This window comes from Anopheles darlingi, chromosome X (genome assembly GCF_943734745.1).
Source record: "Anopheles darlingi chromosome X, idAnoDarlMG_H_01, whole genome shotgun sequence".
Taxonomy (NCBI): Eukaryota; Metazoa; Arthropoda; class Insecta; order Diptera; family Culicidae; genus Anopheles; species Anopheles darlingi.
In genome coordinates, this window is record NC_064873.1 from 12,514,674 (window position 1) to 12,530,008 (window position 15,335).

The 15,335-nt window shown below is 44.9% G+C and overlaps 1 protein-coding gene across 6 annotated transcripts; it reads left to right on the plus strand.

Moving 5' to 3' along the window:
* The first annotated feature begins 410 nt into the window (after positions 1-410).
* Positions 411-12,833, plus strand: LOC125948702 (chondroitin sulfate synthase 1). 6 transcript variants are annotated; one of them, XM_049675030.1, is made up of 9 exons: positions 411-690; positions 1,038-1,522; positions 1,928-2,029; positions 7,459-8,390; positions 9,020-9,636; positions 10,011-10,323; positions 10,453-10,610; positions 10,734-11,055; positions 11,147-12,833. In XM_049675030.1, exons 4-9 carry the CDS (start codon positions 8,255-8,257, stop codon positions 12,298-12,300), a joined length of 2,700 nt encoding a protein of 899 aa, XP_049530987.1. In that variant the 5' UTR covers positions 411-690; positions 1,038-1,522; positions 1,928-2,029; positions 7,459-8,254; the 3' UTR covers positions 12,301-12,833. The 6 variants fall into 6 exon arrangements, with proteins under 6 accessions (XP_049530987.1, XP_049530996.1, XP_049531004.1 ...); XM_049675039.1 differs by lacking the exon at positions 1,038-1,522; XM_049675047.1 differs by lacking the exons at positions 1,038-1,522; positions 1,928-2,029 and having other exon boundaries at positions 7,459-8,044; positions 8,167-8,390.
* The last annotated feature ends 2,502 nt before the right edge of the window (positions 12,834-15,335 follow it).

Below are 15,335 nucleotides of genomic sequence, written 5' to 3' on the forward strand. Positions count from 1 at the left end.
GAGAGAGAGGGAGAGAGAGAGAGAGGGAGAGAGAGAGAGAGAAATAGAGAGAGACATTGTGCTAGCTTCGAAAAACCAAGGAAGCAAATCGGTTTTCCTACAATAAATCTAGCGAAGTCAAAAGATCAAATAAACAATATTGAGGGGTACGGGTGCACGCACACGGACATATACCCAACGCTGACACCAACGTGCACGTGTCGTCAGTCGGCCAAGCTTGCGAGGTTTTTTGTATGGGTGTGTGTGTGTAGTTTCGAGGCATGTCAAGAGAGCGATTGCGGTGGCGCTGCGGGCGACGGCAAGAAACCCGCGCGACGGCCGCCATCGGTTATGCGAGTGTGTGTGTTAAAATGTGCGAGAGCTCAAATAACCGGTCCTCATGAGTTTCGAGACTCTAGTTAGCGGCAGTAGCAGTGAGAAAGCCGACGATCGAGAGAATTCTTGCATAGAGTGAAGGCATGCATACCAACGGACCGGTGTGTAGACCGGCCGGTAAGAAGATGTGTGCAGTCTCCCGTGGCTTTTGGCGACATACGGGGTGACCATCGAACGACAGCGAATCACAATCACACGCAGTAGAAGCAACAGCAGCAGAAGCAGGGTTTATGATCTGTGGTGTTGTCGTTTCTCTGAACGTGAGTGTTTTATGTGTTTTTCGACGATGCCAGCCGGTGGCGTTCCGCAACAGTGGTGAGTATAGTGCACGCCAAACAGCAAAAGACGCATAGCACCATGACGCACATTGCTTGTTGGAGAGGGTGATTTGCGCCTTTTGGCTGCTGTGTCCATCTCGCCTGAAGAATGTGTAGGGAGCTGCATGGACGATCGACAGCAGGCGCACTAGTGACCATTGTATAGTTACAGTCAAGACAATGGGAGAGAAAGAGAGAGAGAGAGAGAGAGAGAGAGAGAGATAGAGAGAGAGAGGGAGGGAGAGAGAGAGAGAGAGAGAGAGAGAGAGAGAGAGAGAGAGAGAGAGAGAGTGCGCGTCGTGATCCGACCACACACTGATACAATTCCCCGCTTTCACGGTCAAGGAGGAGGAGGAAGCCCGAAAGGAGAATCAGATCCATCCAATTGACGATGCTCGGTACGCGTACCACAAACAACTGCACCAATCTCTTCACACCAACGCACTGTCTGTCTCCTTGGTGTATCAATCAAACAATATTCGGAACAACACTATCCAGAAGACCCCAGGACACGAAACAGCAGAGCATGCCGGTCGTGTCAACCGTACCCTCAGCAGCGATGGCCGGTCTAAACTAGAAAGAGCATTATGTGCAGCAGCAGTAGCAGCAACAGAAGCAGCAATGAACACCTAATTCCAACGATCTGGATTGGCATAACTGCGCATGAATGTATGTGTGCTTCTTCTGCTGGTGTTGTTGCTGCTACTGATACAAGGTTGATATTCGCGACGATGCTAGCGATGCACCGCACGGCGAGACAACATATCCGCTTCCATCAACACATCACACATCCATCAAACATATATAGAGCACCGACCTACAACAAAAGGGTACAACTCTCTTTAAAGGTTAACAAGACCAAAGAAATACCGTGCGTTCCGTACACGGGTTTCCCCTCAGTCAGCCACGTAAATGCTGCTTCGTTATGTCATCCCTGCACATAGCTTCTTTCTTGCGTCTTTTTTTACATTTTTGCTGGCTCTGATCCTCTCTCTCTCTCTCTCTCTCTCTCTCTCTCTCTCTCTCTCTCTCTCTCTCCCTCTCTCTCTCTCTCTCGCTCGCTCTCTTTCTCTCCCTCACTCTTTCTCACTTTCGCTCTCGCTCTCTTTCTCCCCCTTCCTCTCTCTCTCTCTCTCTCTCTCTCTCTTCTCTCTCTCATTCTCTTTCTATCTTTCTCGCGCGATCTCTCTCTATCTGTCTAATTTCTTTCTAATACCGTCACACACATGGAACAGAAGTGCACGGTGTTTTGCGTTTTGCATTGCTTTTCGTCACCCCGTTGGCATGCCACTGGCCTCCTGCCTTGGAAATCTTCTTGCTCGTTGCCACTGCACATGGTAAGTTGTGCATTTTCCCTTATCGTTTTTTTAGTAAGTAACTGAGGATGAAGAAGTGAAGGAGGAGGAAGAGGAAGAGGAGGAAGAGGAAGAGGAGGAAGAGGAGGAAGAGGAAGAGGAGGAAGAGGAAGAGGAGGAAGAGGAAGAGGAGGAAGAGGAAGTAGAGGAAGAGGAAGAGGAAGAGAAAGAGGAAGAGAAAGAGGAAGAGGAAGAGGAGGAAGAGGAAGAGAAGGAGGAGGAAGAGGAGGAAGAGGAGGAGGAGGTGAAGTGAAAGAACGTCTTGGTGCGTGTACAGTCAAGGTGGTTCGAGAACACACAATACACAGTCAAGGTGGTTCGAGAACACACAGATCGCTTGGTGCCGGCTCGTCGTCGTGGTCGGTGCGCGTTTTCCAAATGCAATTAGCGCGGTGTGGCGGGAGCCCACAACCAATCATCAAAGCTATTTCAAAGTGGGTACACGATGGATAGCGAACGCGAAACGCAATAAAAGGGTAGTATTTTTGCCGATTTATTAAATTTTCGATCGCTGCCAGCATGCCCGCAGCGACAGGCAGAGGGGGTCCCTCCTCATCTCCTGAGCCTATCCAATTGGGCTTCAAGACCAATGACCCTCGCACGATCGAGTTAGTTGGGGACAGCGGGTGACGGAAAAGTCACACACACACACAACCGTCCAAACTAGCGTTCGGTTCGGTACGTTCTGGCAGTGTCGCGCTCGTACACAATACACTCATATATGGTAACCTAAGAATCCTCATTCACCCCTTCATGTACACCCCCTTTTGCTGGTCGCCATGTGCTCGAGTATGTCGTCTTCTTATTACTGTTTGCGAACATTGCTTTTGGTTTTTTGTTTAGAGCTTGTATGTGCCCGCGAGGTTCTTTGCATGTAAACTCGAGCCTTGGCGAGCGGGTTGATTTCCGCTTGCGGTCTCAGGTCCTCGAGATCTGACTTCGATGGGGGCGCGTGCTAAGTTCAGGTTTTCCTGTTTCATTTTGTTTTTTGGCATGATTCTTCCTGCATGAAGTTGGGCGGACAGCAATACAAACCAGTGAATGGGTTTGTATTACTGTCCGTCCAACTTTCCATTTGTTTCAGATTGGGGCTAACAGTTTTTTCCTAGGTTGTTTCGAGGTTCGCGTTTGCCTGATTTGTTTTCGTTTATCCCAGGTGGTAAGAGCCAAGCACTTCCGCATGTGTGAACATAAGTGCCATTGACGGCAATTTCAGTAGAACGTTAAGCCTGGGGTGGTTATGTTTTGCTTTTGAATCGGTTGTTACGTTTAACTTAAGGTCTAAGCACAACAATTCGAATAAAATGTTCGCATCACATTTGGAAACAAACAATCATGAAACCAAGTGCTTTACAAGTACTTTCTTGGCGCATACGAGGGCTCCACAGTTCCTCTTCGCGATTCAAGCATGATGCCTTGTAAGACAGGAGATGATAGTTTACCTATAGCCATCGTCCTCCTATTTAGTTGCATGACATTTTTCTAGGTTCAGTTCGTTCATCGGACCGGCAGGGTCTCATCTTATTGGGCTTCATCAGCACTGGTCAAGTAGTGCTGTTAGTTTAGTTTAGTGTTTAGTGCGAACCCAAAAAGATATTTTGTGTACCACAAGATGTAGCTACCCGCTTAATACTACTGTGTCCAAAAAGTAAGGTGACATGGTGTCCAAATTGCCCGCGTAAATGGATATCTTTAATTTTGTATTTTTTATAGGTTGTCAGCACTGTTATTGACAACCATGGCAGTTTCACGTCAAAATATTCACTAGTGTTTGAGATACATATTTTTTGTGAACTGCTAAAAGTGCATTCTTCGTTTTTCTCCATGACGCAAATTTTTAAGCAAAGAATTTGCATTAAAAATAATTTTTCTGCTGCGAATATACCAATGAGAATGGTACAGAATGTCTTTAGTGACGATACTCCGTAAAAAAAAAAATATTTACAGTTGGTGGAAAGGCTTCCAGGAGGGTCGGGAACGTTTTGAAGAGGAAAATCGCTCTAGACGACCATCAACGACAATCGATGCAGCTCAAGTCCAAAAAATCAAAGATTTGATGTTGGAAAACCGTCGATTAACAAGAGACTTTGCTGATGATATTGGCATATCAAACATATCCGGTAATTACATTTGGATGGATGTTGTTCATCTCAAGCGCGTCAGCGCTTGATCACGATAATGACCATCTCAAACTTCGTTGGTTTTTGTGTGACTTTTTTGCCAAAATTTTCACTAATATCGTTCCAATAAAACCGTATGCGCCTGATTTGGTTACATTTACAGTGACCGGCATAAGTAAAAGCCCACCCCTTGATTTTTGTAGATTTTTGACTATAAATCCTACATTTTCTATCGTATCCGGCAAGTGTTGTGGTTTTCTTGTAGGTTTAACATTCCTCTTTCAGTTTCACTAGCTTTCATCTCGATTGGATTGATAACAATTTTTTGATAAATGTTTAAATGAGAGATGGTCGATCACAGATGTGACAAAAGTAAAAGCCCACTTTACAATAAATATTATTGTGACTCTAATAAAGCCCCCTGGTAACTATATCTTTGTAAGGCCTTTAGTTTACATCTGTTTTAATGTTTTAGGTCCCCCCCCCCCCCCATTATTGTTTACAGTAATTTAATCCATTAATCGTAGTAGTTCCAGTAGTAAGTCGATTGCGCACGGGTTTTCGCTAAAGAAATGGGTGTATGGGAGGAAAAAAAATCGTTGCATGCCTGAAATCTTCTTATGCAGCATTGATTCAATCATGTGTCTCAACAGATATTAGCAGAAAAAATATTATTAGTAGGGGACACCTTTATGCCATCATGACTAATCACCAATGTTCATCAGAACAGCAAATGAGATTTTAAAACGGACGTTCTGGGAAGACGAATGATCGAACAAATGATAAAAGCCATTCCGGAGATTAGAAAATCGTTAGAATTAACTATCTGTTCCATCATGAAAACCCTGTCGCTGTCTATTTTGGAGCAAACTATGCCACATTAGATTAGCTCTACATGAGTACAAGAGTGCGTATGCTAAAAGTCTTCCGTTTATAAGCCAAAAAATATGGTTAAACGTTTGAATTTCACCCGGAAATGTGTAACCAAGTTAAAAGCAGGCTAGAGCAATGTTCTATAGTCTGACGAATCATAAATGGAAACATTTAATATAAACTATCACGAAAGAGATTGGCGAAAATAAACCATGGTTTGCAAGAACGTAATGTACCGGTCATAATCAAGCACGGAGGTGGTAGTATGAAGTTGCGAGGTGGATTTTCCATGGCTCTTGTGGACAATTTAAAGAAAATGATGGTATTATGGGGGGCGAAAATTATGTTGACACCCTTAATAACTATTTGATGGACTCAGTACGAATAAGCCCATTTAAAAGCACTTTTCTTATGCAACAGGGCAGAGATCCGAAACATACTGCTAAAATAACTAATATTTTTTAATGTTCCCGCGTCACTCCCCTTCTCAAATGGCCTTCTCAAAGCCAAGATTTTCAACGGATCAAGAATTTGTGGGAAATTTTAAATAAAAATTTCATTAAGAATTATGTTATTATCAAAACAATTATTTTTTAGGAAGTTATTCAACAAGTTTAAACCTCAATACACCTGAAATCGTGTAGACGTCATGCCAAAACACCTGTAACTTAAAATCCGAGCTAAGGATGGACCATATTCATTGTTAAGCAAATTTCATTGTAGGTGGGCTTTTACTTTTGTCACATCTGTGATCGACCATCTCTCATTTAAACATTTATCAAAAATTTGTTATCGATCCAATCGAGATGAAAGCTAGTGAAACTGAAAGAGGAATGTTAAACCTTCAAGAAAAACACAACATTTGCTGTTTACGATAAAAAATATAGGATTTACAATCGAATATCTACAAAAATCAAGAGGTGGGCTTTTACTTATGCCGGTCACTGTAGCTTCTGGCTATTAGACAAGCCCAAAATTTCGTTCCGGGGACACTGTTTGGCACGATAGAGCCATTTTCGCATATTTAGAAAGACGACATTTTCGCATATTTAGAAAACTGGAAAATTCGTCGGCATAAGTGCATTGTGTCTGGGAGGGATTACTTTGATGGCAAAAAAATTGATTTGGAAGAAAAATTAAGGAACTTTCAAAATACATCCAATGTCACCTTAATTTTTGGACACAGTAGTATATAAAATTACACATTGATGGTCTACCGGTTTGCGCATTTTTCTATATTTTTGTTATGCATCAGTATAGCATTTATCTGCTATGTTGAGCTTACTCGCTAAGTTCAGCTTACTTTGCTTCATTCTGTTAATCTATAATGTATGCCGGTGGCGCACACCGCTACTAGTGTTAGCAATGGGATTATTATTTTACAGCATGCAGGCAGGCTAGGCAACAGGCCTAATGGGCTAGGCCTAATGAGGCTTTGGACGGTCGTCGTTGTCTACCCGGCAGTGCCAGTTGGCAGTGAACTTAATTGAAAACAATCTTGCGTAAACTGGGTATTCACGTATCGGATTGTGCGTAACTCTTTCCTAGACCTATTGCTCGGTGCCACGCTGCCGTGCCGCTGCTGTGTGTTTGCCTCGTCAAATCTGCGATAAGCTCGCTGGCAGGAAAAATGGTGTGCAACGCTGCCCCTGCGCCCTCTGCTTACGTCTTATTTTCTTATCGCCGTACTTACCGATCGATAAGCCGCTGGTGTTGCACACTTGCACAGCTTTTGCTTTCTTTTTTTTACTGTCGCTTATCGCTTTCAACGTACAGTATCCGAAATTTACGCTACAGTATCCGAAATTGCGCTACAGTATCCGAAATTTACGCACAAGCGCTCTGTACTACCAAGGCCCAATATCGAGCGAAGAGCGGCGCAAGTAGCATGGCTAGAAGGTAACATATGCAGCCGAATGGTGCCGTTTCGCGCCGCTGTGCGGTACGAAAATTGTTTCCCGAATGAACGATGCTGCGCTCGCTCAACAGAGCAAGCAAGGGGATCCTTATCTTTCGTTCGATTTCGGTTAACGGTCTCATCATCCCCCCCCCCCTCCTCTCGGGTCTTCTACCTACGCTCCACGCCCCTCCAGCCATTGCATGTCTTCCAGGGCAAATCGATAGCGGCAGTATTTTGTTTTTCAAATCAAGTCAACCCACGAACTGACGATGTGCTTGGCGGCGCACTACACAACCACGGGCTACCACGGGCGCCATGATCAGTGCACGTGGTCCGTTAGCATTGATCGCCACAGTGCTGGAACATTTGCTTCGCTAGTTTGCGCGGTAGACGGGCCAGAGGTGACAATTAGCGGCACGTTGCCGGCGGCGCGAGTCACATCCAATACAACAGTTTCATAGATATGCAGTCACCTTGTTGACCCCCTCGGAGTAATTGACTATTTTCTGTTTTTGTAGTTTGCTTCGACGGTTTGGCGCCGCTAATCGCACCACATTCATCGTACACACGGCTCAAACCGGCTCGGATGTTTAAGGCCGCTTGCAAATCCCTCCCACGGTAGTAGGTGTTCGACTGGACACCAATGGCAGTACCGTCCCCTGCCGCTGATGCTGCCCAAACCGCACACGGAGTACGGACGGATCCGGGGACGGCTACCAGCAGCGTGCACAAGTATTTGCGCGGGCTGGGCCACGATCAGCTTAACCGATCACTGCAGCTGTATCGCTACGAACGACGCTCACCACTCGGAGAGGCGAAAAAGGAAAAGGAAAAGAAGAAGGAATTAGAGGGATGAATAGGAAGGGTGGTGTTCAGGATGCCGCGACTGCCTTAGACTACTAAGGGTTATATATTTGAGGCAGCTCCTTTCATGCCGCAACCACGGCAAAGCTGCCTCTCCAGTCGCTTTTCGACACTTCATGTCTGCACAGATCGACATGCCCGGAGGGCCAGCGAGGGTGCCTTGTGAACGAAAAGCGAAGATCAAAGTGAGTGCGCAATGACAGTCTGAGATGGTGGACTCAGGTTTGACGACGGTAGCAGGTAGGTATAATCTGCTCATCTAGTTTTTAAACATAAGAACTTAGAAGAATTGAAGCGTGGTGTGTTGTGGGTAGTGGGATCAGCAAACCAGAAGTGGCTTCATAGGCAATTGTGTAATTTAGTGCTAGCAACCGAAGTGAAGTGCGTACATGCAAGTCGAAGGTTATAGGCCAGCACTACGTACTAGTTGAAGGGGGCGGAGTGTTCGACATGTCCCAACGCAAGAAAGTGCTCGGTGCTGTAATTGGCATAATAGCTGGTTTGTTCGTGGGCGCCTTGCTGCGCAACTATCACACACTGGAGATCGTGAGCATGTGTAACTCGATCAACGGCATAAAACAGAATTGTAAGTACTAAGAACTGTTACCAGTAGTAGTAGTAGTAGTGTTACATATATATATATATATATATATATATATATATATATATATATATATATATATATATATATATATATATATATATATATATATATATATATATATATATATATATATATATATATATATATATATATAAACAATACAATCCCAATAATCCCACCGGTTGAATCCTCTTCAGTTCAAAGCATTCAAGAGAAATGAGATAAACTACTGCAGCACTCTATGTTTTGGGCAGGACATCCGCTCAGTGAACCTAGACTCTGCACTTGCGCTGATGGAATAATTGACCGCATACTGCTGCGCATCGCGGTGCTTCTCGATCACGATGCGCGCAGCCGCGTTTGCCCGGCCACGGCTAGCAGACGACGTCAATTGGTGATGATGAAGAAATTGCTTCTGAGCTTCATTGAATGACGCCTTCTCAGATTTACGGCTCTTAGCTCTTTGCTAAGTGTCTTGGCCCCTCAGAGCGGACATATCATAGTGTCTGATGTGTTCTTCAATAATCACTAACATGATCTGTTCCGTTTCGTCCCTTTGCGTCTCGTTACGTTCGTCATGTATTCCACGGTATTTGCTGGACCACGGACAGCCGCGCTAGATATTATCGGGCTGCAATCAACGGAGTGGCCAACAAACTCGCAGAACACGCTCGTTTTAGTCGGAGTGATGACGGCGAAGGATTTCCTGCAAGGGCGAGCCCGTGCCGTATATGAAACCTGGGGTCGGCAGATCCCTGGCCGGATTGTTTTTTTCAGCTCGCAGGATTCAGTCGCCACCGATTTGCCGCTAGTTGCACTCAAGGGCGTCGACGATCGCTACCCACCGCAGAAGAAAAGCTTCATGATGCTGCATTACATGTACGAGCACTACATCGACCGGTTTGAATGGTTCGTGCGGGCCGACGACGATGTTTACGTGCGGACGGATCGGCTTGAGCCGTTTCTGCGCTCGATCGATAGCTCGAAGCCGCAGTTTATCGGACAGGCAGGACGCGGTAATACTGAGGACTTTGGGCTGTTGTCTCTAGAGTTCGATGAGAACTTTTGTATGGGTGGGCCGGGTGTGATCATGAGCCGTGAAACGCTGCGGCGCGTTGCACCGCATATCCCGTCCTGTCTGAAGAATCTCTACAGTACGCATGAGGACGTTGAGGTTGGACGATGCGTCCAGAAGTTTGCCGGAATACCATGCACCTGGAACTACGAGGTACTTTAGGCTTTAAACGTTACACACACCGGTTGCGGAACGGAACGTTGTGTGCGTTGCGGCCCGTCTCTATAGGGTCCACACTACCACATTCATGCAAAATACAAATAATTTTGTATATTTTGCTTGAGTGTGGTAGTATAAACCCTATAGAGACGAGCCGTAACGCACGCAACGTTCCGTTTCGCAAGCGGTGTGTGAAACCCTTTAGAAGGCTACCGTTTTCGGGCACCCTTTGGATAAAACCTAACTTCCTCTTCTCGCTTTTCTCTCTCCCTCTCTCTCTCTCTCTCTCTCTCTCTCTCTCTCTCTCTCATTCTCTGTTTCTATCTATTTCTCTCTCTCTTGTTCTCTCATTTTTGTTGTTTTTATAGATGCAATCCATACTGCACCATAACTCTAGCGGTTATCGGGCGTTTTCGGGCACTCTCAAGAGCAAAGAGGTGCATAACGCGATCACGCTCCATCCGATTAAACAACCAGCCTTCATGTATCGGTTGCACGCTTACATGCTAGGTTTGAGTGCACAAGAGCTCCGGCAACATTCGCTTCTACTGCACCGCGATATCGCGATGGCGACATCGCTGCTGCAGCTACCACAGATTAACAAGAATCTGGCACCGGGTGTTCCGATTTTTCCCCAGGACGAAAACAACATCGACTATCTTGGTGATCACAACGTGCTCGGTAGGTAGACTCCATTTGACATACGTTACTCATTTTATATTATAGTCACCAAGGGGTTCGCCTTGATTGCCACGCGTGCTGTCCACGACCGCGGAGTTTTCTAGCCAACATTGACTATTTTACTTCAAGGTGCTACGCCAGACCTAAATCGGCACCGACCGCGAACTCTCGACGAACTGATTCAGTGGGATTTTATTGCCAAGAGTTTATACTCGAGCCAGCACCCAAACCCGAAACGCCGCATGGAGTCATCTATCAAGGAAGGCCTTAGCGACGTGATCCGGGAGGTAAGCAAGAATTCTACAGTCGATTGCGTGTACTTAATACATTTATCACTGATACCTGTTACACTATTCACTGTCCCTTGTGGCTCTACATTTTGGTTGATTGTATTTCATTGCGACGACCAGATTATGGAGCACATCAATAACTTCTCGCGACAGCGCGGCCGTATGATCGAGTTTCGGGAGCTGCTTTACGGTTATATGCGAGTCAACAGTATGTATGGGCAGGATCTAATACTTGATCTTTTACTGGTGTACAAAAAATATCGCGGCAAGAAGATGACGGTTCCGGTCCGGCGCCACCTCTACATCCAGCGATCATTTACAGAAATTCGGGTGCGTGAAATCACGGCACAAATCATGCCTAGTCAAGCATCTGTCAATCAGGCAGAGCACGTATCATCCGTAGGCATAACAAAACAACCCCGAGATCCAGCGACTAGCTTTGGTAAGTGGGTCTCTTCTTTCCTTTCCGACTGTTTCGAATGTTGTTGTCCTTAACACTGGCAATTGGATCTGTTTCCTTTCACGTACCGTAGATCGCATTTCGCATCGCGTGAAGACCCTGTTTAATGAGCTCGAGCGGCTAACAGACAGCATAGGCAGTAATCTGAAAGAAAAGGAGAACAAGGATCGTGTTGTCTTCATCTTGCCCTTGTCCGGGCGCTCGGAGACCTTTAAGCGCTTTTTGCGCAACTTCGAGGAGGTTGCGCTACGGCAGGAGGATCAGCGTACGGATCTACTTGTTGCCTTGTACGTCGAAGCTCCGGAATCGTCGGAACTTATCACGCAACTATTAAATTTGAGGGCGCGCTATCCGGGTAGCCGCATCAACTATTTGCCTCTGACTGGCAACTTCTCTCGCGGTGTGGCACTTGATCGGGCTATACGGTCGTCCTATTGCGCATCAGATGACATTATATTTTTCATCGATGTTGATATGATTTTCACTGTGCAGTCCATCGATCGCATCCGCCTTAATGTTATTCGGGGCCGTCAAATATATCTGCCAATCGTCTTCAGCGAATATGATCCGCAGATGATGGGTTGGCAGGCAGAAACTCAAATAGTCATGCAAGGTTCTATGGGAGGTTATACGTCCCTGAAAAACTTCGCCCTCCCGTTACTGCCTGAAAACTTCTCTCTGCCGTACAGGATCACCGATGAGAACGGATACTTCCGGCAATTCGGTTACGGGTTGGCGGGGATGTACAAGGCTGATCTGCAGCGCCCGGACTTGAAGGGTTTCAGCACCGACATTACCGGCTGGGGTTTGGAGGATGTCGTGTTTATCGAGAATGTGATAGCACTGAATCATCGGGGAAATCAGCGGCTGGTGGCTATTGCCGATGGACGCTGGGATCCGCTTCGAATGCGAACGAGTGGCGCTTCGCTTAATCCGAAACCCTCCTCCTCGACTGTCACCGGGCCATCATCCACAGCGCACATCCCCACGATTCCGCCAGCCGTTAACGGTGTTGAAGAACTGATCATCTTCCGGGCGCCGGACCCGTCTTTGGTGCATATTTTCCATCCCATACAATGTGATACAAACCTAGAAGAAGCGCAATACAAGATGTGCCTTGGCACTAAGGCGAACACTCTAGGTAGCTTAAGAACGCTGGATGTCCAGTTCAGTCACAGTCCGGCGTTGTTGATATTTGGGCGTTCACAGGGCCGGGCTAGCGCTTAACCTTCATCCCAGTGCCATTGAGCGCGAAGGTTTTTTTTTATTTTTCGGGCTGCCATCACCTTTCTTTACATATTTTTTTTTCCAAAGGTTCATTACAATTGCCCAAACTTACGAATCAACACAGCCTGCTCTAAATTGGAACAAGTCTGCCTGCCTGTTTAGACAGGTGCTCCTTGCTTTTTCAGCATTAAAATGAAATTGGATGAGATGGGGTGAAAGCGAGGAGAGGATGTTGCATACAACATTGATGTAAATATGAATTCAGTGATCGCTCCATGTTCATAGAAACTCGTTGAACTGCCCTGAGTCGTAGAAAGTAGAATGATAGTTGAATAACAAATGTACGGAAATTGAAGTTTAAGTGAAATAAACAATGTATTTTTGTCAATCGATTATGTAATATCGAACACTCACAAACTCATTCATTTGGTGGCAGGGTTGGTAAAAGACTGAAATAGGCCCCCCCACTCACGGTGAGTTACTGAGTGACCGAAAAATCACTGTTTTACTGGTAAAATGTAGCTTTTCCACCCCTCCCCCTCCCCTAATACATTTATTTACGTTTCCACATACTTTTATGATGGTTTACTTATCTAAAAAGTGGTAATTACCGATTTTTTAGGTCACTCAGTAACTCACCGTGAGTGGGGGGCCTATTTCAGTCTTTTACCAATATGTGGAAACGTGGTAAAAGACTGAAATAGGCCCCCCACTCACGGTGAGTTACTGAGTGACCGAAAAATCGCTGTTTTACTGGTAAAATGTAACTTTTCTACCCCTCCCCCCTCCCCTAATACATTTATTTACGTTTTCGCATATTTTTATGAAGGTTTGCTTATCTAAAAAGTGGTAATTAACTATTTTTCCGGTCACTCAGTAACTCACCGTGAGTGGGGGGGCCTATTTCAGTCTTTTACCGGAAACGTAAATAAATGTATTAGGGGAGAGGGTAAAAGACTGAAATAGGCCCCCCCACTCACGGTGAGCTACTGAGTGACCGAAAAAATCGTTAATTACCACTTTTTAGATAAACAAACCTACATAAAAATATGCGGAAACGTAAATAAATGTATTAGGGGAGGGGTGAGGGGTGGAAAAGTTACATTTTATCAGTAAAACAACGATTTTTTCGGTCACTCAGTAACTCACCGTGAGTGGGGGGGCCTATTTCAGTCTTTTACCGGGGAGAGGGGAAGGGTGAAAAATCTACATTTTACCAATAAAACAACGATTTTTTCGGTCACTCAGTAACTCATCGTGAGTGGGGGGGGGGGGGGCTATTTCAGTCTTTTACCAAATTGCTTTTATCTGTGGCAATACCGGTCGCCTCAAAAAAATCATCAATGGATGGATTTGAGGCTCCTGCCACAAGCAGTGGCACGAGGAGCACGAGTGCTGGCAGGGTAGTCTTATCGGTGTGGCATGCTCCAATTGTCCACTTTTAGGTGCGCGTGTCTCAAAGATATGTTGTCTCATCGCTTTATTCTTTTTTTTAAGCTAACAATTTATCATCATCATACCAGCCTGTGCCGACGAGTACAGTGCTACAAAAAAGCTACCTAATAGACTCATTCACAAACCGAACACACCCTCGTCTGAATTCCCTCACAAGATGTTCTCCTCTCACTATTCTCTCCTCTAGATATTGAGGTAGTTTGCCTTTTAGCATCTTATAGATGAATGTCATCATCCGGCACACCACCAACTGCTCCACCGACATCCACTGTAGGATGTCTAGCATTACACTCGTTGGAGTGTACCGGTTGCAACTCAAAACTATCCTCATAGCCCTGTTCTGTAAAACTTGCAATCTGTGTTTTTGGGTCCTATTTCCCAGAAATATAATGGAGGCACAACATTCAAAGTGTGGGGATATTATAGCCTAGTAGAGGGAAACTTTTCCCATAAAGTTTAGGTCTTTCGCCACTCTACTTAGTACTCCACATTTTTTGGCAACCATAGTGATGACTCCATGTACAGTGTCGGACATAAGTTAAGCAACTGGGTTAAGGTGTATGAAAAAGTGTTCAACATTTTAGTTTTCAACCAAACTGTACAATTTCCGACTCAGCTACTGAAAAAGGAGTCTATTTACGATATTTAAGGACGATTTCAATTATTAATTTTTCTTAAAATAGCTCATTAACATTATAGTTTCAAAAAAGCATAGATTTTTCATGCGACATAAGTTAAGCAACTTGCTATATTGAAGCAAAAATAATAAAATATTGATCATCACATGCGGAATTTCTGCATAGTAGTAGTCTATTGGCGTGTAAGCTTGCTAAATCTGTCAAGGTTTATGAAGTTTTAGTATTCTTTTTGCCTTTGAACACCCGACACACTCGGTTACATTCAAAACGTTACATTGTCGCATAATATCTATTCTATCGATTCTGTATGTGTCAAACTTAAGCTAGTGTGACTCCCAGATACTTTACTTGGGAGACCCTATCGATTGGTACCTTGTTGACTGTGATGGTCACTTGACCATAGTTAGCCCTCGTCGAAATAACCATGAAGCACGATTTTTTTCACGTTTAGAGCTAGTTTTTTATACTTTAGCCAGTGATCCAACACAGTCAGATCGATATTCATTAGATTTTCTGGTAAAAGACTGAAATAGCCCCCCCCCACTCACGGTGAGTTACTGAGTGACCGAAAAAAAACGCTGTTTTACTGGTAAAATGTAACTTTTACACCACTCCCCCCTCCCTTAATACATTTATTTACGTTTCCACATATTTTTATGAAGGTTTGCTTATCTAAAAAGTGGTAATTAACGATTTTTTTCGGTCACTCAGTAACTTATCGTGAGTGGGGGGGGCCTATTTCCGTCTTTTACCGCTATTTCAGTCTTTTACCCTCGTTTCTTTGACGTTAGGGTAAAAGACTGAAATAGGCTCCCCCACTCCCGGGGAGTTACCGAGTGACCGAAAAATCGCTGTTTTATTGGTAAAATGTAGCTTTTCCACCCCTCCCCCCTCCCTTAATACATTTATTGACGTTTCCACATATTTTTATGAAGGTTTGTT